At 42.9% G+C, this 23,140-nt stretch overlaps 1 protein-coding gene across 8 annotated transcripts in view; it reads right to left on the bottom strand.

Annotated features, from left to right (window-relative positions):
- hspg2 (heparan sulfate proteoglycan 2) overlaps window positions 1-23,140 on the bottom strand; it is a 365,099-nt gene that overhangs the window by 29,742 nt on the left and 312,217 nt on the right. For 7 of the 8 annotated variants that reach the window (XM_033047940.1, XM_033047944.1, XM_033047946.1 and 4 more), the window contains 15 exons: window positions 23,041-23,138; window positions 21,187-21,453; window positions 20,065-20,177; window positions 18,979-19,126; window positions 18,443-18,559; window positions 16,789-16,806; window positions 16,124-16,208; window positions 15,349-15,493; window positions 13,956-14,058; window positions 12,380-12,489; window positions 9,105-9,213; window positions 6,681-6,779; window positions 5,437-5,658; window positions 2,407-2,651; window positions 1,030-1,201 (listed from right to left, as the gene is read on the bottom strand). In XM_033047940.1, the coding sequence (XP_032903831.1) occupies window positions 1,030-1,201; window positions 2,407-2,651; window positions 5,437-5,658; window positions 6,681-6,779; window positions 9,105-9,213; window positions 12,380-12,489; window positions 13,956-14,058; window positions 15,349-15,493; window positions 16,124-16,208; window positions 16,789-16,806; window positions 18,443-18,559; window positions 18,979-19,126; window positions 20,065-20,177; window positions 21,187-21,453; window positions 23,041-23,138 (2,051 nt within the window). The remainder of the gene's footprint in view (window positions 1-1,029; window positions 1,202-2,406; window positions 2,652-5,436; window positions 5,659-6,680; window positions 6,780-9,104; window positions 9,214-12,379; window positions 12,490-13,955; window positions 14,059-15,348; window positions 15,494-16,123; window positions 16,209-16,788; window positions 16,807-18,442; window positions 18,560-18,978; window positions 19,127-20,064; window positions 20,178-21,186; window positions 21,454-23,040; window positions 23,139-23,140) is intronic. The other variant, XM_033047948.1, reaches the window with a different exon arrangement.

The following is a 23,140-nucleotide window of genomic DNA, read 5'->3' as shown; positions in this document are numbered from 1 at the left end:
TGATGAAATGTAGCGAGCAAACGCGATAATTCACGATATTTTCGATCTTTAAATCTCCACGGCAAATGTCCGCTAAGCACTTCCGCTGTTTTTGCACCTTCAGCTCCCTCTTGAATTTACCTTAGTTTCTATCTTTCTTTTGGACTGTAAATTTAGGTAGCTGTGCCTCACGGTCACCCCGACTGGCACAGTAAATTGCAGCTCAAAATCTGGCCGTTTTCGATGTTTTTAACGGGTGTGAAAGTGCGTGTTTTCCCATTCACTAACATGTACCGGAAGTGACGCATGTACTCCAGTTAAATTTTGCGGTCACGTGGGTGCGGATCTACGCTCCAGTGACCTTTCGTGAAATCACCCTATATGGCAGAAAGGGCTAGAGGGCTACGTACAGAAGGCACGGTGGGTTAGAGCAGACTGGCTCATTGAAGATAGTATATCTGTCTAAGCAACACGAGCCTGAAGAGAGGCCCCCACCCGAGAAGTTATCTGCCCATTCTCCCCACAGATGCTGTCTGACTTGCTGAGTTCTTCCAGCACTGTGTGTTTTGCAGAAAACTCCAGCATCTGCCGTTTCTTCTGCCTACACTGACATGTCCGTCTAATTCAGAGTTAGATGTACCTATGATTTTCATTCTTACAAATAAACTAAAGCTCTCAGAATGTTATATAAGAATTGTGTCAAGAAAATGTGACTCCATCATAGAGTTTACACAGTGCATGTTTACCTCCAACCCCATTAAAATGACAATGTCCACCGCAGGATTGTCCCAATAAATCGAGATGACGTCCATTAATGTTCCAAATGCAAGACCCAATGTTAGAGAAATATGGGCCAAAAGCAGGCAAGTGTAGTGTAGATGGGACATGTTGGTCGGTATGGGCAAGTTGGGCCGTAGGGCCTGTTCCCACATCTTATGACTCTATGACCTGCTTGTAGATTGGCATGTGCTGACATCAAGATTTTATAGAGCCCTTTTATTCACCACTATTATTGAAACTAGATTAGGTAGGGGTTGTCCGTCAACTCACCCTGATAGTCACTTGTACAGATGCACTGATATTCATACTCTCCAGTCATCAGACACCTTCCTCCATGCAGACAAGGGACCCGGTCACATGGCGAGTTGTCATAACACTGATCCACGTTCTGGCTCGCTGAAAAGGTGTAGGAGATATCCACTTTCTTCCCATTGATTAGCACCTAGTTGGGAGCAGAGAGGTACGATGCGTAGGGTAAACACATGCTATACAGATGGTATACTGCCCCTCAGTGACTAACAGCCCTTCTGCCAACCACAGGGAGTGTCGGTTACATCTGAAACTTACAGCAGGCACATAGACAAGTGTTTTGCTTTCATTCCAATCAAAATTTTAGACCCAAAGTACTTCACTCTTCCTAAATGGTTCGGGGAATATTGAACGATATGTTTGCTTTGTTGGATGAGAAGAGGGGGAGCAATCGTGCCCTAAGATTATAAGAGTGGTTAAAAATTATTTACTACAAATTACCCCTTTCTCGTCCATTTTAATTCATCAGTCGTTTAAAAATAACGGACCATTTAAATAGCGCAGAAAAGAGCCGAACAAACGTGAAGTGCCAGAGATACAAGAGGAGTTTCTGCTCTGGGCCACGATAATGGTGAGGTGGCCGGGAAGGGTCGGAGGAGGGGTATTTCATGAGGGGTGGAGGAGGGTATTTGACTGAGAATGGGAAAAGGTGGAGTTTTCTGTTAGGGTGGAGGAGGGTCAGGGTATTCTACTGCACTGGGGAAGGGCATGGAATTTTCCTGGGAAGGGAGGAGAGAAACAAGGCGCTTAACTGGGAATGGGTTAAAGAGAGAGGTGCTCATCTGAGATGGGGTGAGTTTTAGGTTTAGTATCAGAGATACAGCGTGGAAACAGACCCTTCGGCCCTCCGAGTCCATGCTGATCAGCGATCACCCATACACTAGTTCTCTCCTGCATACTGGGGACAATTTACAGATGCCAATTCACTTACAAACCTGCACGTCTTTGGAGAGTGGGAGGAAACCAGAGCAGCCGGAGAAAACCCATGCAGTCACTGGGAGAATGTACAAACTCTGCACAGACAGCACCTGTAGTCAGGATCGAACCTGGATCTCTGGCACTGTAAGGCAACAGCTCTACCACTGTGACGCTGTGCCACCCTCTGACATTTTTCGCTGGAGGGAAGGAGAGAGATGGGAGGGATTGATCAACACAGGTTTCCCTCACTGACTTACATGCTATGTGCATGAGAAGGGAAAGCCAGGGATGGAGAGCAAGCTCTTTCGTCGTTGGCTGATGAATTGGTGCTAAGAATCAGAGTCAAAGGGAGGACATTTTATAAATGGGTGTAAACATGTACACAGGCAGTGTTGCCATGTTCTTGCTACAGAGACACACCTTAGCAATACAGCCATCAATCCCCTCAGTAATGTTGATTGCCTTGGGAAGAACATCCGATCTTGCCACGCCACCAAGATACATCGGGCTTCGCAGGTTAAGGCCCAGGCTTTTTCCCGGAGAGACATTTCGGATCTCCTCCTCATTGTCAACAGTCAGTGATCCAGCCCTGTCATGTCGATGTGCTCTCAACTTGTGCCACTTGTTGAGAGCTACTGTTTTGGCGCTCCGCAGAACAGCTAGTCCTGTAAAAAAACCAAACAGGGGCAGGGTTTTGATAAGTGAAGGAAACAGGACCTGGCACCAAAATCAAAGAGAGGGACCTTCCCAAGAATGAGGTGCAATCCACAAAGACTCTTTTATTCCAAACCACAGGAGCTCACAAAAGGACACAAAGTGCTGGAGGGACTCAGAGGGACAGGCAGCACATGGATAGGTGATGTTTCGGGTCGGGACCTTATACCACATCTCAACATGTTTCGGGCCCCACATGATGTAGGGCTCTTCTTCCATTGCCTCTGCCTCCGGACTTTTCCCTATGGGAAGGAGTCCCCGCCTCTGATAACCCCTTCTCCCGTTTCTAACATTTATATCCGACGAAGGGTCCCGACCCAAAATGTCACCTATCCATGTTCTCCAGAAATGCTGCCTGACCCGCTGAGTTACTTCAGCATTTTGTGTCGTTTAGTGTCAACCACCATCTGCAGTTGCTTGTTTCTACACAGGAGCTCGCAAGCCTGGGACTGGTGTTCACAGCTAAGACACAATGACATTGAAGGGAGCAGAGTAAGGGATGAGCGGGAGGCTGTGTCACTTTTGCTTTAAGGATGCCTGGGTTTTTTTTCCCCCCCTCTTTGACAGGAGAATGTGCTGTCCAATGAAACCCTCCCAGCACCAATGGATAGCTTTGTTGCACTGGCATCTAGTCCCATCCTTGGCTGTCCAGCACAGCTGAACTCTAGCACAGCAATAGCCAAGAGGCAGGGGTGTTGTTCATCCACTGGACAGGCGGGTGGAGCAAGTCAGTGTGCACACATTGAAGGGGCTCCACGTGCAACGCTGGTGGAAGACAGAGAAACACCGACACTACCAATGTATGATCTCCCACAAGGGGAGGGGCCAGGTAGTTTTAGAGCACTCCAAAGGGACCAATGTGGCTCCACGTCACAAGTAAGCGATTCCTGATCTTCTTTTAGACGCAATGAGTTATTCTAGGAATTGCAATACTGACCAGTTGAGTAGGTCCCAGTCAGCCTTGTGTTGACAGGGATGATTGCTCAACTTCTCTGCTGAAAGGGTGGTTCGGAATCTTACCTGCCTCCCATTCACCTTTCCTTCCTTAGCCAACTGCCAGTACTGGAATTTGGGATGGTGTGGAAATGAGCAATTCTTGGATTAATAGCCAGTGTCACTCCGAAATACAGGGGACAGCCCATCTTGCTGTCCTCGCCCAAAACAAGAACTTCATCCTTAGAGGTGGCAGGGTTCCGTTTAACCCTCAGGGTGGCAACTTGCCAATGGGCATTGTCCTACCTCTCAGAGAAGAAACTTCCATCCCATTAATAATATCAGACAGTTTGTGCAATGGGAAGCTGATTTACATTACAGGTTAACATCCTGTCAATGAATAGAAATCCCACAATTTTCTATTGCCCTCCCTCCCAGCAAGTTCCATTTGCTATCACGTCATCACCTCTTTTTGCAATCAAATGGGACTGACAAGAAAGGTCAAACACAGGAACTAAACAACATTACTCAGTACCAAAGAAACTGCCGAATACTGCACAGGAAGTGCCACATCACCAGGAGAAACTGAGCCAGTGTGTCAAACATATCAATGAGTGGATGAACCAGAACTTCCTCCAGCTCAATGCTAATAAGACAGAAATTATTGTCTTTAGTCCCAAAAAAGCAAGGCTAGAGGTGAGTGCTCAACTCGACTCAATTGCACTGAAAACCACAGACAAAGCCAGAAACCTTGGTGTAGTTATGGACTCGGATTTGAATTTTAACAGCCATATAAAGACCATTGCCAGATCTGCCTATTACCATCTAAAAAATATTGCAAGAATCAAGGGATTTCTGTCCAAAGAAGACACTGAAAAACTTGTTCATGCATATATTTTTAGTAGGTTAGATTATTGTAATGGCATCTTTACAGGTCTCAATAAAAAATCAATTAAACAACTGCAGCTTATCCAAAATGCCGCTGCCAGAGTCTAAACCAACACCAAGAAAATGGACCACATTACACCTGTCCTTAAATCTTTGCACTGGCTCCCTGTGTGTAAGAGGATAGATTTTAAAATTCTGTTACTGACCTACAAGGCACTGAATGGTCTTGGTCCAAAATACATCTCTGACCTACTTGTTGTATATGAGGCGCCTAGACTCCTCAGGTCTTCAGGGACAGGTTTACTCTGTGTTCCCAGGGTCAGAACTAAAAAGGCTGAAGCAGCATTGGGTTTTTATGCTCCACACCTGTGGAACAAGCTCCCTGAACACCTGAGGTGTGCACAGACTGTAAGCGCATTTAAATCAGGCCTAAAAACACTGTTGTTTACTATAGCTTTTCCATAACCCGACATGCAGGTAATCTTAACCGTCTAATTTTAACCCTTTTATGTGCTTTTTAAAATCGTTTTATTGTTTCATTGACGTTGTTTTATTATTCATACATTTGTCGTATTGCTTATTTTGCAATTTTTAATTATTGACTATTTTATTTTTTCTTTCCTGTAAAGCACCTTGAATTGCTGTTTGCACGAATGGTATACAAATAAATTTGCCTTTGCCTTTGCCTTTAAACCAGATTTAGCTGTTCGCAAGATGGCACCCACACCAGGCAACCCTTTGTGTGCTAGTCACAGACGTAGATCCACAAACATGCATTACAATCGCTCCACTCTTTTAAGTCTCTACTTCTGTACACTGTGGATGGCTCGATTGTAACCATGCATTGTCTTTCCGCTGACTGGTTATCAGGCAACAAAAGCTTTCCACTGTACCACGGCACAACGCTCCACCAACCTGATCCCAGTTCGTAGCGGAATTCCACGTGCCCATTGAGCATGGCGACTGAGATGAAGTCAATCATTTTCATTCGCTTGCCACTGCTGTAGAACATGAGGCCGGTGGGTGCGCGAGGTTTGAATTCCAGCTCAATCGTCAACTCATTGTGGACGTTCGTCAGTGGTGGATATGTCACGAAGGAGTCACCTCCCCTGAAGGAAGGAGCTGTAATCAACACACCTGCGAGGAGACAGAAGACGAGGATACTTTACAAATCTGCAACCCACAAAGCGTTAATCAAGGCAAGGAGAGTGAAGCAGGCTTATGGATATATTCGGGTTGTCTGATCTCTAAACCAGTGATTCCCAACCTGGGGCCATGGCAAATTTCAGGGCGGCCACAGAAAAAATTGAGATTTTGGGGGCCACAGGGTCAATGAAGGGGGCCACAAAGCTAAACTTTGCCTCCTAAATTTCAGTTCTAATAAATTTAAATCTATGTAGTTGAAATATTTTTGATGTTTGTGGAATAGAATAAAAGAGAATATATGTGCAATTAATAGACACTGATATTTTTATGGAAGGTATTATAATATTGAAGTACTTTTTTTCCGCTAATAATGTCAGGGGGGGGGGGGGCCCACAGAAAAATTAAAAGATCCCAAGAGGGCCATGAGCTAAAAAAGGTTGGGAACCACTGCTCTAAACAATGGAGAAGTGACACAGCCCAGCATGATCTATGTTTAACTTTTCACAGAAAACCTCAGATTCAGGACATCCGAAGTAAAAACAGAAAGGTTTGTAAAATTCATCCGGCCAGTCAGCATATGTGAAGTGAGAAACGGAAGGAATGATTCAGTTTGATGACTTTCCATAAGAATAGTTCTGAACCTTGAACTCTATTTCTCCCATCACAGATGCTTCCTGACCTGTTGAATATTTCCAATATTTTCTGTTTTAATTTTTATTGATTATGCAAGCTGTCCTCAAACTCCTGATTTCTCAGAAGTTCAGAACGGATGTTGCCAGGAAATTTGAAGCGTTTTGATCTTGAACCATGTTATATGAATTCTTGAACCCATGCGAAGAGAACATGGGGCTTTTTGGTAAACTTGACAATGGTTGAAGTTTTCTATTCCCAATGCACCACAACAGCAATATAAATGTGACACAGCTAAGTGAACTAAAGATCATTGGAATAATTGCAAACTGTCAAACTAAATGTTGAGTGTGAGACAACTGGAACGAAAGAGCGAGACTCACCATCCATACACTTTGAGCCACTTTTTCCGAGATGGCAGCGGCAGTTATAACCACGACTGTTCGGTATGTTCACACACGTTGCATCTGGCCCACAAGCCTCTGTGGACCCAAAACCGCAAACGTCATCAACTGCATTAATCAGCTCCAGTAGAGGCCCACCTCCTTCCTAGCTCAACTTTAGCCCTTTCCATATCACAGTGGAACAACTTAGATGAGTTTTATCATTAGAGATTGTCATGAGCTCTTTAATGCGGCCTTCGGTTCAGCAATCAGATGTCACTCCTCTACCGTGAACATTTCTTACATGTTCACTTTCTTTAAAACCGTACAACTCCTTCCCTCACTTTTGTGCCAGTACCCCACTCTAGACCACGGTAGAGCTCTTTAGTTTAGTTTAGAGATACAGCGTGGAAACAGGTCCCTTTGGCCCACCAAGTCCACGCCGACCAGCGATCCCCGTACACCAGCACTATCCTACACACTAGGGACAATTTGGCCATTTGTTTTTACAGAAGACAATTAATCCACAAACCTGTACTTCTTGGAATGTGGGAGGAAAGCGGAGCACCTAGAGAAAACCCACCTGGTCACAGGGAGAATGTACAAACTCCATACATACAGCCACTGCAGTTAGGATTTAATCCGGGTCTATGGCCTTGTAAGGCAGCAACTCTACCGCTGCACCACCGTGCCACCCTAGGTTATACGGCAAGGCAGATGAATTGCTTGTAGTTCTCTACCTTGTCTACCTATACTTTGTCTGCCTTGTGCAGCACATTCTAACACAGAGCGCCAAAGACAGATCAGCCATGGCAGAGTAGACGATGGGCCGAATGGCCTAATTCTGCTCCTAGAACTTATTAACTTATAAAGAAGTAATGGTTTCCTTCATGGAGAAGAGAACTTTGTCTCTACCGCTCCAGCAACAGCATAGAGGATCAGTTATCATTATATGCCTGACCGAATCTTAGCAAAGGAAATCTCGCAAAATCTCACTATGTTTTTAAGATCTAATCATGTTCTTAAATTTTATCCATGTGATTTTACTGGTCTCACTGATGAATTGAACTGGTCTTCAAGGAAAACTGGCCTGATCTCAGGGAATTGCTGTTATGAGGGGGAATATATTAAAAACAACTTTCATTATAAACATGCATCTTTCTGACATCCTTACGGTGTTGCAAACCCCTTCACAATTATTATGAAGTGTTGTTACAGTTGTTAAGACAACAGTCCAAGTTCTGCACTGCAAGGGTCAATAAACAGCAAAGAGACCAATGAGTTGTTAATCAGAACTCTCCTACTCATGATATGGAACCTAAATAGGTTTCGATATACTGGAAAGAGCATTTTTGAAAAAATACCACACCCTCAGATTGTGTTCGGGTGTAGTCGTGATACTTGAAACCACAAATGCTTTAGACATGGGAGGGTGTCCTTTGTAGACACAAGGAAATATTGATGCTGGAATCTGATCAAAGCACACAAGTGGTACAAGAACACAATGAGTCAGGCAGCAACTGCGGAGGGAAAAGCCAGATGACGTTTTGATTCGCAACCCTTCTTCAGATCGATAGAGTTGGACTAAGCCCAGCAAGTGATAGATGGATACAGGTGAGCGAGGTTCAATTGACAGATGGGTGGAATAAGTGACATTGGTAAGAGGTGAAAAGGAGACAAAGGGTGTCAGATAAGGAGCAGAGAGGAGGAGTGAAATGTAAATCTGGAGGGAGGAATGTGGGTAGAAGGATGGGGGAACGGGGGAAAACGGAGTGGATAAAAAGGAAATGAGGGACTGAGGGATGAGAGATGAGTGTACAAAGGAGAGGAAAGAAGCATGGTGACTGGGTGGGTGTGTGAGAGATGGTGGGAGAAATGGAGCACACTGGGGTGGGGGTGAGTGGCACGGAAAAGGAAGTGGGATAGGAGGGCATGACTTGAAGTTAGAGCAATCAATGCTCATACCATTGGGTTGTATGCTACCCAAGTAGAATATGAGGTGTTGCTCTTCCAGATTAAGTGTAGCTTGACTGGCAAAGGAGGAGGCCCAGGACAGAAAGGGAGAGTGAAGGGGAGTTAAGATGGCCAGGCAAACCGGAGATCTGGCAAGCTTTTGTGGACAGAGTGCAAGTGTTCAGTCCACGCATGGTCTCGCGGATCAAAAGGAGGCCACATCGGGAACACCAAAATGTGTGTCCTTTGCGTTGAACTGACACACGGGAAGTTCAATGGCATCACATCGCCATCCAGTGGTGGTCACTGTCACTGTGGGTAATCTTTGTCCAATTTGTCAATGGAACTTGTTTTGGGACAAATGGAATGTCCAGGGTCAGTAAAAGGATTCCCCTTCTGACATCCCAAGCCCAACGATACAGAGGAGTAATTTCCATTTCTTTTCTCCAGTGCTTCCAAACTCGCATTTACCTGGGTGACAGTGCAATGCCTGTGAATGTTCACAGTTGCTGCCAGTAAACCCTGACCTGCACCGACACACATAGCTGCTGGTCTTAGAGTCCAAACATTGACCTCCATTCTGAAAGAGAAAGCATCAATGAATGAGTATTTTGGCACAATCATTAGTTAATTACAAGAATGTTATTGGTAGACTTTAATTCAGTAAAGGTTAATGTAACAACTAAATAATGACACAGTTGGTGTAAATGTATTTCTAAAAGGCATTTCAGAATTGGGATTGAAATAATCTACAGAACTTGACCTTAAGAAAAGGATGGAGAAAAGAGAAGAATTGGTGAGGGAGGCATCCTTGATGATAAAAGGAAGTAATAAGAACTGATCCTGATGAGGACCTATCAGGCCTCCTCCAACCATTGTCTACGCCTGCCAAGTAGGCATTCTGGTCTAGTCCCATTTGCCTGTATTTGCCCAATATCCCTCTAAACAGTTAATGGCGAGACCCTTAATAGCACCGATGTGCAGTGAGATCTAGGAGTCCAAGTCCATTGCACCCCGAAAATGGCAACACAAATAGTTGTGTGTTAAAGTAGGGGTATGGCCCGTTTGCCTTCATCAGTCGGGGCATTGGATATAAGATCATAAGTGATAGGAGCAGAATTAGGCCATTCAAGTCTACACCATTCAATCATGGCTGACCTATCTCTCCCTCCTAGCCCCATTCTCCTGTCTTTTCCCCATAACCTCTGACAGCTGTACTAATCAAGAATGTATCTACCTTTGCCTTAAATATATCCACTGACTTTGCCTCCACAGCCTTCTGTGGCAAAAAATTCCACTGAATCAGCACCCTCATTCTTCCTCATCTTCTTCCTAAAAGAATGTCCTTTAATTTTGGGGCTATGGCCTCTAGTCCTAGACTCTATCACTAGTGGAAACATCCTCTTCACATCCACTCTATCCAAGCCTTTCACTATTATAGGCCCAGTGCCGTCAAACGCACATCATATGTTAACCTACTCATTCCTGGGATCATTCTCAGGAATCATATCCTGGGATCATAAGTGCAAAGAAGTCATGTTGCAGCTTTATAGAATTTTGGTTAGGCTCTGTTTGAAGTATTATGTGCAGTTCTGGATGTCCCATTATGGAAAGGATCGGGAAAATTTGGAGGGGGTGCAGAAGAGGTTGCCTTGATTAGAGGGTATTAGCTATATGGAGAGGTTGGACAAACTTGGATTGCTTTCTCAGCATTGCCAGGGGCTGAAGGGAGACTTGAGAGAAGTATATGAACGTATCAGAGGTGTGTCACCTCACACTAATCAGAGTTAAATTCCATTTGCCATTTCTTGGCCCACCTTCCCAACTGATCTAGATCTCATTGAAAACTTAGATATCTTTCCTCACTCTCCACTATACCTCCAATTTGAGTGTCATCTGCAAATTTACAATCAATGGTAACTATCTGGTTATCCAAATCATTAATGTAGATAACAAACAACAGTGGTCCCAGCACTAACCCTGATTGTACACCAGTGGTCACAGGTCCCAATCAGGAAAACAACCCTCCACAACTGCCCTTTGACTCCTTCCTCCAATAATTTTGAATCCTATTGCCTAGCTCACCCTGGATTCCATGCAATCTAATCTTTCATGCTAGTCTACCATGTGGAACCTTGTCAAAGGCCTTGCTAAAGTCCACATGGATAACGTTCACTTCCCTGCCATCATCATTCCTCTTGGTGATCCCTTCAAAAAACTATCAGAATGGTGAGACATGATTTCCTTCACATCATATTATTGATGGAAATAGGAGATCATGAAATTCAATAACACACCAGCAGGAATATGTTATCTCAGCCCCTCCCCGTATAGGTGCTGTACTGTTGGACAAATGATGGGTCAATAACTAAGAAAAACACATTACAAAGATGATTATAACAACCATGGATATCTTTAATCCTCAGGCAATGGACAAATCAAATGACCAAAAGTGGGTGAGAAGTTGTTAATAGAGCACATTAGGGATAGTTAAGAATAGGTTCTTTGGGCAATGCAAAATGTAAATAACTCAGAAAAATATTATTTTCATTCTTAGTTTGTGAAATGAGGCATTGCTAATCAGCAATCTTGCAGTAAGTGATTGTAATGAGATCACTGTTCAGAGAATGGAAGAATTTAATGATGAGCGCAAGAGTGGTACACTGATATACTGAAACAGAGTTTTGAATTTGGATAAAGCCATTAGATAGTCCTATGGGCCAGGTTGGAAGAAGTGGTTCAAAAGCTGTGATCATAGATAAATAATATAAGGAAAATTGTTAGAATTTTAGACTTTTTAGAATTCTCGATAACTATACAACTTATTGAGAAATAAAACCTCAATGAGGAAAGTGATTCATAAATCCATAATGATTTAATTAAGACTGTTGACTGACTTCTAAGAGCAAGAATGGGGTTGAGAGGGGAAAAATGGATCAGCCATGATTGAATGGCAGAGCAGGTTCGATGGGCCGAATGGCCTAATTCTGCTCCGATGTCTTATAGTTTTAAGGAAGCCTGAATTATAGAACAGTTTTAGAAACCAGCAAAGGACAAGTGAAAAGGACAAGCCAGTTCATTGGCTATATTTAAGAGGGAGTTAGATGTGGCCCTTGTGGCTAAAGGGATCATGGGGTATGGAGAGAAGGCAGGTACAGGATACTGAGTTGGATGATCAGCCATGATCATATTGAATGGCGGTGCAGGCTCGAAGGGCCGAATGGCCTACTCCTGCACCTATTTTCTATGTTTCTAAAAAGTAAGATGATAAGTATTAGAATAAACTTGAAATAAATAAAAATGGATTATATTAATGTAGGAGTGGAAGCAAAAGTTGGTCGATCAGAGACTGAATATTAGAAAATATTGGGTGAAGACAATAAGCAAATATCTTATATTTAGCTTCACTGCATTTACCACCATATAACTGAGATACTCTCATAGGAGGGTCCCAAAGTTAGTCATGTTATAGACAGCTAATGGGGCAGTTCTTTCAATTAAAATTACCAGGCACGAGAGCTCAAGACTCCTTAGGGACAGGTTATGTCGCTCTATCATGATACTGTTGCTGGACTCCATGTGGAGACTAATGGTGGAGCCCAGTCTCACTGGGATTCCCTGGCACCACACTGACCACCATCACTCGGGTCTTTAAAATGTTGGGGTCTTTAAAAAGTGAAAGTTCCAAAGTCCCTTGAGAGTAACTGTAAAATTGACAAATGAACTCTGAGGTAAACAGCCCGCACCTTGCAAGGATTATCTTTGCAGACTGGACAGTTGGATATTCCCTTGGCTCTCAGGTCTGGAGCTGAGAAGATCACCTCATCGCCTTGAATGATGAGTTGGCGGATACAACCTGGTCAAAGAACAGAGTGAGTCAAAACGCATACGTTGGCAGATACAACCTAGTCAGAGCACATTCCAACCTAGTCAATACGTTCCATCTTGATCATTGTGCTATTTACATATTTGGCAAGGAGATTTGTTTTACACAATTGTAGATGTAAAATACATTTTCCACTACATCAACTCCCACCAGCTCTCAATCAGCTACGAGAGTTCTCAACATGGTCATAACATAATTAATGCCTGCTGTGACCAATTAATTTGCAGGTAGTTATCAGCGCCATTCAGAGAAATAACTAACTCTGGAAAAGATGAAGGTGGTTTGTTGACATTTTTAGGATTGAATAATTACTGAACATTTTAAGCTAAATCTATGAGCCCAAACCAGTCAGAATCCAACTACTGGTTTGCTATGGCTATAAGACCTGATTGTGATACAAAATAATTTATGTTTAGTCTAGTTTAGAGATACAGCACGGAAACAGGCCCTTCGGCCCACTGAGTCCGCGCCGACTCAGTGCGATCCCCGCACATTAACAATGCCCTACACACACTAGGGACAATTTACACTTATAACAAGCCAATTAACCTACAAACCTGTACGTCTTTGGAGTGTAGGAGGAAACCGAAGATCTCGGAGAAAACCCACACAGGTCACGGGAGAATGTACAAACTCCGTACAGACAGCTCCCGTAGTAGGGAATGAACCCGGGTCTCTGGAGATGCAAGCGCTGTAAGGCAGCAACTCTGCAGCAAGGTGCCACCGTGCCGCCCTTACTTTTCAGCACAGTGTATTTACTGTCACAGTCCCACTGTATGTACAGTCCGTGACAAGATATTTCTTACTGCAAACAGGTGTGCATATGGGGATTCACACAACAATGGCTGCGATTATAGCCTTCCCTCAGAAGCACTGCTCAATGGCATCCATTCAGAAATGTAACGGCTAACCCTTAGAGACAGTTGAGCTGATACAGGCTGGTCAGTCTAGTGAGCTTGCACTGAACAGCATCTAACCAGAACACATCAAGAGAAAGGACACGGAACAATTCCAACCATCATTTCTTGGTCTCTCAACCTTGAGCAAAGAGTGATCATTGCTTTCGAGGTAATCATAGCAACAGATTCAAGTAGACTGATTTGAGCTCAGTATGCGATAAGTGTGGGGAACACCAAGGTGAGTGTTGTGCACTGGGGAAACAAATTCCGACAGACCCTTATATAAAATCTGCCCTGGTTTAAAGCCTGCAGGAGTAAAATAGTGGCCTGGCAGGTGGCCTGGGTTGGTTATTTCTGCTGGATACAAATGTGGTTGGAAAGTGTGGCTGATTGTGATGGGGACTGGAGGTGGCTCACTTATGAACTGCGATCTTTAGGCATGGCCCATGCAAGCAACATTAGCATACGAATTATTCAGGCCTGTGGGGATGCTTTGACCAAATTTTCAGTGGAACGTTCTACAGAAATCCTGCTTACCCATAAACCCACTGTTACTTCCAGTTACTTTAGAAATGTTATCAAAGTTGGGATATCCTCCGATGTACAGCTCTTCATTCAAATCCAGGCCCCGGAAACTTCCCTACAATCAAAGAGCAACATATTATTTCAGTAGGATAAATATGGAACAAGACGGACTGAATAATTGGGGCAAAATTGCAGGCAAGTGAGATTAGACCAGTATGTCAACTTGTATACTTAAGACATGTTGGGCCGAAGGGCCTACTTCTGTGCAGCACAGTTCTAACATTATGTTAATGTAGCATCTTAATAAGCCCTCAGAACAATACAAGGTAACTCCCATGGTCATTTATTTCAAAAGTTCATCTACTCTTGACAGAAAATGATCATTTAATCTGCTCTGTGTGGTGCTGGTTAATGAAGGAATGTTGGCCTGGATATCTGTAGAACTTACCGGCATTCATCACATCATGCTAAAGGAGGCATTCATGGTCTTAAGTGATGTGATTCTTTGTGTGAAAGAAAGACCATCAATAAAGCAGCACTACCACTGAATGGCCAGGTTAGACTTTAAACTTTAGAGATACAGTGTGGTAACGGGACCTTTGGCCCATCGAGACTAGTGATCACCCCATACACCAACACTATCCTACACACTGGGGACAATTTACAATTTTTCCAAAGCCAATAAACCTACGAAATTGTGTGTTTTTGAAGTGTTGGAGGAAAATGGAGCACTGGGAGTAGACTCATGCGGTCACAGGAAGAACGAACAAACTCCGTACAGACAGCATCCATAGTCAGGATCGAACCTGGGTTTCTGGCGCTGTAAGGCAGCAACTCTACTGCTGCACCATTGTGCTGCCCCTAGATAACCACTCCTGGAGTCAAGGTTTAAGACACAAGGTCCAAGTTCAAGATTGCTAGTATTCAGATTTGTACTCCTTTTTTTAATTTTTAATTTAAAAATTTTTTTTATTAGAAGTACAATAATGTAGTACATAAGTACCTAATACATGATGAGATATTACAGTTCATGTACAACTTCTTGTTTCAAATTTAACAGAATAGAACAGAAAATGAGACAAGCAAAGATAGAGAGGAAAAGAGTATCATAAGCAGTGATGATAGTGTTAGTTCGTGAGATAGTAAATATAGTGTTAGTTCGTGAGATAGTAAAGAAAGCCCGGAGAAAAGGTAGAAAGAGATGGAAAGAGGAAAAAAAAAGAAGAAGAAAAAAGAAATAGAGAAAAAGAAAGGAAATAAAAAGAAAGAGATTGAAAGAGATATACCTATTTAATATCAGATTTGTACTCCTGATGAACAAACCACTCAACACCTACAAAGGGCAGCAAACCAAAACTCATTCTCTCAACATTGAGATACTTCACACAATTGCCCAATCTCTTACCTGAGAACTGCCATTGACAGGAAGGTTGGTGTCTACATACAGGGAGCCCTGAGTTAAGTTCCGATACAACACCACAGTGTGGTATTCTCCCAGGGAGATGGGGTTTGGGTGGCGGATGGTGGCCATGCCAGATCCCACATCAAACCTTCAGTGGAAGCACATAATCAAAAAACTGTGAGTGGGAGCGAGAGGTGTACAAACAGATTAGATTTACTATAGATAAGTACAATTAAATTGAACTCAAGTACGATGGATGGAGCTAAAGGATAAATATGTTCAGAATATAGTTCGCAGCATTTTAGCGCATCATTTCCATAGACAAAGTTCAATATCCACAATGGGTAGAGGTGAATCGGACAGTACCCTAGCTTGTGCAAGGACCATTTAGAAGCCTGATAACAGAGGAGAAGTTGTTCCTGAGTCTGATGATACACACTTTCAATTTTCTGTACCTTCTGCTGAATGGAGGCAAGGAGAAGAAGGAATGATCGGGGTTGGATAAGTCTTTGGTTACAGACACAAAAAGCTGGACTGACTCAGCAGGACTGGCAGCATCACTGGAGGAAAGGAATGGGTGGCGTTTCGGGGTGAGACCCTTCTTCCTTATGTTGGCTGCTTCTGGACAATCAGGTTGTGGCACCAATTGTGTGCAGACACTAATGGGGATATGACTGAAAGCATAATTCTCACAAATCTGTTCATAAGTTTACCCAAGGTTTTTAACCTTCAAAATATTCCAAGGGCATCCAGTTTTAACCTAAAGCTCGTTCCTTACCTGAATTCAGGTCGGCCTCCCACTAATGAAAAGGAGATGAAATCTGCTCCAGTGTTTTTTCTTTGGCCATTGTAAATGATCATACCTGCAGAGAATGAGGAGGTTCAATGGAAAAATTATTTTTGTACTCGTCAAGAGTCCAAAAACATTTATAAAAGCATTTGCATTGCATGATCATGACCTCCCTCAAGCCAATGTAAATGTTATATTAATTTGAAATTATAGGGTCATACAGCATGGATCATACAGCCCATCAAATCTGCGGCAGTTCTTTGAAAGAGCTGTTCGATTAGCTCCACTTTACCCTGATTGATGGAAACTCTAGTTGTTAATGTTAGCACACAGTTATCACGGGGATATTCTGCAGAATGTCAGAATAGGAGGAGATCACGAAGCTTCTCAGATTGTCCCTCCAGGTGATTAGATCATTTCATTGCATTATTATTCATTACAACAATTTGATCTGCTTTATTGGCAGCAACCCACCTTCCCCCAACTCAAGCCAGGCATTGATCTATGATTTAAACTCAATGAGTATTGACTATTTTTGGAGTATTTCTTTTTAGTAATTAAAAATAAATAACAGCATGCAATTCAATTCAAATATAAAGCACACTTTAACAAAAGCAATGGGTGGGACTTGCCGAGATGCAGCACAAACTCACCAGAGTACAGTAAGAGAGCTTGGAAATAGAACACAGAGAAACACAAAGGAACAGTAAGCAAAAGTGAACAGACAAGTTACAGATTTACAGACTGCCGTATCTTGAGCAAAGATTGTTATAAATACAGATCCAGATTATGACTAGAGTTATGTGGCAAATGCTGAAAGTGATTGGCTATTGGATTGAATACATGGTGTAGGAATCTTGCAGGTAGAGAAGTCACTAACAGTTAAGACTCAATTGAAGTTTGTTTATCAACGTCTAATAACTGCCTTTCCCAGGAATGGGAGTAGGATCTGTGGAATTGGGTATTTCCTTTGGACAGCTCAAATTAATCTTGACCTACTGGATTGAACACAACTGTGACCTTCCCATTGCAGAAGCAGCAATAGGTAAATCCATCAACTGGACCCTTCATCCTCTGGGGACCAGGGAGACATTGTCAGACACAGGGAGGAACCTACAGTCTCTTCCTGCTCCTGCACTGTGGGTCCTCTCAGTTTACTTGGTAAGAGTAAATTTACTGCAAATGGGCCAAACATCACCAGGACCGACTACAAAACAGCTTTGAGTGGTGGCCCACAACTCATGGACACCTTCACCATCACTTGGAATCAAGATTCCAGATACAGTTTCCGCTGCTCACTGCATTAAATTTAAGGAAATACTTCTTCATTTTGATGACTACAGGTATAGGATAGCAAACTTATCAGCTAGTTATATCACGGCCTGGTTCAGCCACTCACATGCCCAGGAACAAAGGCGATTCCAAAAAGTGGTGAACTATGCCTGGTCCATCACGGGTACTGACTTCCCCATCATCAAAGGGAACTATAGGAGGCACTACCTCAAAAAGGCAGCCGACATCATTAAGGACCCACGTCACCCTGGCCATGCTCTCATTTCACTCTTGCCATTGGGAAGAAGGGATTGGACTCTGAAACCCATGACCACTAGGTTCATGAACAGCTTCTTCTCAACAGCCATCAGGCTATTGAACGTTACTAACACCAGCTCAACTATCTTGGTTGCATTAGGGACCATTAAAAAAATTATCGCACTTTTTAATGTTTGTTTATGATATTATATATTGAGTACTGTGCTATGCTGCAGCAAGTGAGATTTCCATTGTTTGGTTGGTTTTGGTACATGTAACAATTAAACATTGTTGACTTCCTTGAGGTTTCCCTAATGAAACCATCTTATTTAGCTAAATTTAATTTATATTTTTTATTTTCCAGTTATTTCTATCAAACAGCAGAATTCTTGGTTACTATTGATGATTATGCACCAACATATTTTCTAGGTATGGGTGAGGGGGGAAGGGGGCATTGTGTCTGGTAATGTGGAGAGATTGGCTGACAAAACTGAGCCATAAAAGCCAGGAGTCTCCCTGACACCCTCAAGCTTTTTCCTCCATTTCAATTGATTCTGAAAGCATGTCTACTGGTTACATTTCAGAAGGGTCCCAACCTGGAATGTCACCCATTCACCTTCTCGAAGGATACTGCCTGATCTGTTGTGTCTTTCCTTGTAAACCAGCATCTACAGTTCCTTGTTTCTACTGGGTGAACTTAAAGCTAGACGCACCTACCTAGACTTGATTTAGGGCTTTGCGGATCGATTAGGAGGAAACCGAGAGAAAGAGACTTACCATCAGCTGCATCTGGACGGAATGTTATTTTAATTTTAAACTGGTGGTAAGCATCCTTTATGGTGGGCACGGCAATGTAGGAGATGGGGGTCTGTGTGAAGTACGGAACCTTGCGTTCTGCAATAACAAAAATGTAACAAGGTTTTGTGAAGCAGGATGAAGGAAACACCAATAATATTCAACATTTAAAGCAGTAATCTCCATGAGGTTCTTAGCCCAAACAGTTCGCAGTTGGAAATGCACACGTGGACCACGATCTTACTCAACAGAAGATGGCTACAGCCCCACATCAGCTGGCAAATCCATCCTGCTCGTCTCTCAAATGCTCGTCCCTGTGTATGGGATGTACATAAGTCAGGCGTGTACAACCTAGAGTTCATTAAAGATCTTGCTCATTTTGAAATACGCTTGGTTTACATTGCAAACGTACTGCAATGAGATTGTAAGGTGCCATTTTAACACAACTGCACACTACTAAATGAGTCTGATGTAACAGATATTGTGGAGCATGTTCTACAGAGGGCTCTTAGCGGTACCTCGGACTTGGAGCATGGCGTAGGCTGTCTCGATTCCCTGCTCATTTGTGGCTGTGCAGACGTATGTTCCAGTGTGTTCGGGGGCAGCGGACGGTATGGTCAACACGTTGTTCTCGACATTGGCCCCAGGGGGGAGCTCTCCCTCCAGCTAAAAGTAATCACAAGCATGTGAGAATGGAACGGAAGCCTCCGAGAATCCCACACAGAACAAACCATCTCATTCCAGGCTTGGCCAAACATATGTTTTGAGGTAGGTTTACTCGTCATGAGTAGCAATATATCCAAGAACCTTGGCATCAGCCCAATATTTACCAGTAGATGAACACGGGGAGGACAAAAATAATTTAAAAAAGGACCATAGGATTTTACCCAACAAACTGGGTAACAAACCTGTTTTGGAAGGTTTAGATATATGCAGACTGCAAATCATCACCAAAGACCTCAACTGGGAAATAATTCAGCCACAATCCCGTCTGTGAATTATCTCAGTGATATAGGGATGCCCTGATTAAACTACAATGAATTGTTTAAGAAGGAACTGCAGATGCTGGAAAATCGAAGGTACACAAAAATGTTGGAGAAACTCAGCGGGTGCAGCAGCATCTATGGAGTGAACTACAATGAATGCTCCCTACTCTCTTTATCATTCCCATCCATGAATTTTACTGCATCCACATATGGCTTATCATTAATGAATATCAATAATATCACTGAATAAACATGGAGAGGAGCTGAACCTCTTCTGTAAATGCTGGGGAGTATCTATTGTCTCATGCTATCTTTGAGCCCATATATACCTTATGATTGTCCATCTATCTACAAGCAAACACCAACCCTTGTTGGAGGGGTTCAGATCCAGACCCAGTCTGAAGAAGGATCTCGACCAGAAACCTTTCTCCAGAGATACTGTCTGACCCACTGAGTTACTCCCAGCTTTTTGTGTCTATCTCCCTCTAAATGTTTACATGCAAACTAAACCAATCCTTTCTGGAATTCCATATAGACAATACATCACTATCTAATTGATATGCTAGTATAGTCAAGCCTTATGTTTAATGAATTTAAAGTATGAAGTGAAGTAACTACCTTACTCCAGGTGACTTCTGGCACTGGGAACCCGGAGGCTAGACACGGGAAGACGGCCGTGGATCCAATTGCTACTTCTTTCAGCTCTGGGTGAGGGGCAATCATAGGAACAGCTACAAAAATATAGGGATGTTGTTAATAACATTGCAACCCTCAGAGTAAACCTTTCAAGATATTTCTTGACGCATTGCTTGCATCAAAACAATGGAAAGAAATTCGAAAATACATACTAAATTGAATAATAATTTATGGAGCCAAATAATTGAAATGCGACCATAGTATTGCTGCTGCAGTAATCAGGAGTGAATGAAAGATTTAGGAATGGCTTAGTTTTGGTTGTATTTATATTACTTCTTGGGATGCGGCCAATGTTAGTAAATTCATATATAATGCCTATATCCTGATTTCCCAAAAGGCATTAAGAATCAAACAGATTAGGACTGGACTCTCACTACATCTGGAAATAATGTTTTTTGACTGACTGACATCTGGGAATTATTTTGGAACCAGGCCTTGCTACAGATTTCCCAGAGGCAGCAGCCTAAGGTGATGTGGAGTGGGACTGGGACAAGCAACCTGGAGACTGCGAGTTCAAATCCAGCCAAGTCAAGCTGTGAAACTGAGTTCAGGAAATCTGCCAAGTGAGAACAAGGATAGCAGAGTTTTGGATGTGCTTCATTTTAACAAAGGTAGGAAAGCATCCAGGAGTGTGTTGCAAGAGTCACGCTTGGAGGCCATAAACCTAACAGAGGTCTTCAATTTTATTAAGGGATTTGGAAACAACATTGCATGGAAATTGCTGCCACTTTTAGACAATCTAAATACAGATAGTTTTGCTGTAACATGCATCACCATACTGAGAATTGGATATCGCATGATGGATGAAATATCAAATTCTATTTGTTATAACACAATTTTGATTCGGGGACTAGAAAGCTATTTTAAATTATAATTATTTGGCCCGAGATTGTTACTTTTTCCAAAACAGTGTTTTCCCTTTTCCCTGCTTATCAATGTACAAGGTAACTTTTCACACAAAGAGTGGTGGCTATATGGAACAAACTACCCAGCATCTATAGTTCCTTCCTACACAAAATGTGGAACTATTCAGGCTTCACTTACTCTGTACATACAGAACCACCTCGGACTGTACGGATCCCACATCGTTGGTGGCCGTGCATCTGTAACGCCCAGCATCAGACTCCTTCACATGTTCAAATTTCAGCATTCCATTCTTGATCATGACCTCAGGAGCTAGCTCGCTCTCCACCTTACTCCACTTGACAAAAGGTTGGGGATCCCCAATGGCCTCACATTCGAACTCCACCGAGCCTCCGACCATCACCATCTGCATAGACGTCCTCACATTTATCATGACGATGGGTAGGGCTGAAAATTAACACCGGGGAAAGTTATGTGTGGGAAGGAACTGCAAATGCTGGTTTAAACCGAAGAGAGACACAAAGAGCTGAAGAAGGGTCTCAATCCGAAAAAAGTCACCCATTCCTTTTCTCCAGAGGTGCTACCTGTCCCAATGGGAAAAGTCATTATTATTCCATAAAACTTCCTCCAACAGAGGACTTGCTGAAGTCTACAGTGTTTATTATCTCAATGTTGCAGGTGACCAATAGATTTCTAATGTGTTCAATGTTTTATGTTTCTCACTCTCCCAACATTTGAGGGTGTGCACTTTTGGGTCCAATGGCACTGTTTTTGTAACTCACCCACCTAGCCATTCTTCTCTTTGAGTTTAGTTTAGAGACACAGCATGGAAACAGGTCCTTCAGCCCACTGACTGACCATCAATCTCCGCTTCACACTAGTTCTATGTTGCCTCACTTTCTTATTTATTCTCTGTACACCAGGGACGATTTACAGATGCCAATTAAGCCACAAACCCACACGTCTTCGGGATGTGGGAGGAAACTGTAGCATGTGGAAGGAACCAACTTGGTCATAGGGAGAACGTGCAAACTCCACACAGACATGGAGCTGTGAGGCAGCAGCTCTACCTCTTGCATCACTGTTGTCTGGTTATTCACATATAACGGTGCATCTAAACCAGACCTAATCTTGAAAAGTCTTTACAATCCTTCCGACAGATTCCTTTTCTTCCTTTTTCACCCATTTCCAAATGCTCAGATCAAAATCCCACACAAAAATTATATCTCCTGGCTATACTTGGAAAGACCAATCCTTGATATTGGTTGCCAGTTCTTCAATGGATATCTGTAAAATGATTTGCCCATGATTAAGTGATGATATCAATATCTATATCGGAGTCTTTATCAAGAAGAACATAGCAGCATGTTCTTCACAGATGCTCACGTTGCTGTCATTGAGGACTCAGAATCTAGTCATTGAGATTCCAGTAAATCAAGTTTAATTCTCTTGAAAAAGTTCCCATACGCAGGACCAGGCCTATACACTGTGAGGATGTTTGAAGCTCCCACCTTTGAGTTATCACCCCTCTCCAGCCCTTGATGAATCCTCCAGTTTACTCCCACATCCCAAAGACTTGTGGACTTGGCATCTGTAAGTCGCCCCTTGTGTGTAGGGAATATATAAGAAAGTGGGGCAATACAGAACTCGTGTGAATGTGGCCGACTCCTGCACCTATTGTCTATTGTCCTCCAGTTTTAGACTGGGAAAAAGACTGTGAGCTTTTATATTATCTATGCCCCACATGCTCTTGCACACCTCGATAAGGTCACCCCTGAGCGTCCTTCGTTCAAAATAAAAATCTCAGCTTACCCAACCTCTCACTATAATTCAAGCCACAAGCAGTGGCAACGTCCTGGTGAATCTCTTCTATATCCTTTCCAACTTAATGACATACTTCCAATACTGGGTGACCAGATCTACGTATGACATCATGATCCAGTTGTCAGGTTGCAGGTGGGACCACATGTGGGAGTGCTGTGTGCAGAACTAAATGTAGCACTTCTTTGAGCCAACAAAGTATCTAAGACCTACCTTGGATGACCAGTTTGGCACTGTCCTGTGCCTGCCCAAATTGGTTCAATGCTCTGCAGATGTAAACTCCTTCATTTCCTTCCTGTACGTTTTGAATTCT

The sequence above is a fragment of the Amblyraja radiata genome, chromosome 31 (genome assembly GCF_010909765.2).
Source record: "Amblyraja radiata isolate CabotCenter1 chromosome 31, sAmbRad1.1.pri, whole genome shotgun sequence".
NCBI classification, from domain to species: domain Eukaryota; kingdom Metazoa; phylum Chordata; class Chondrichthyes; order Rajiformes; family Rajidae; genus Amblyraja; species Amblyraja radiata.
The sequence above is the reverse complement of the archived record's forward strand: the minus strand, read 5'-3'. Positions and strand labels throughout refer to the sequence as shown.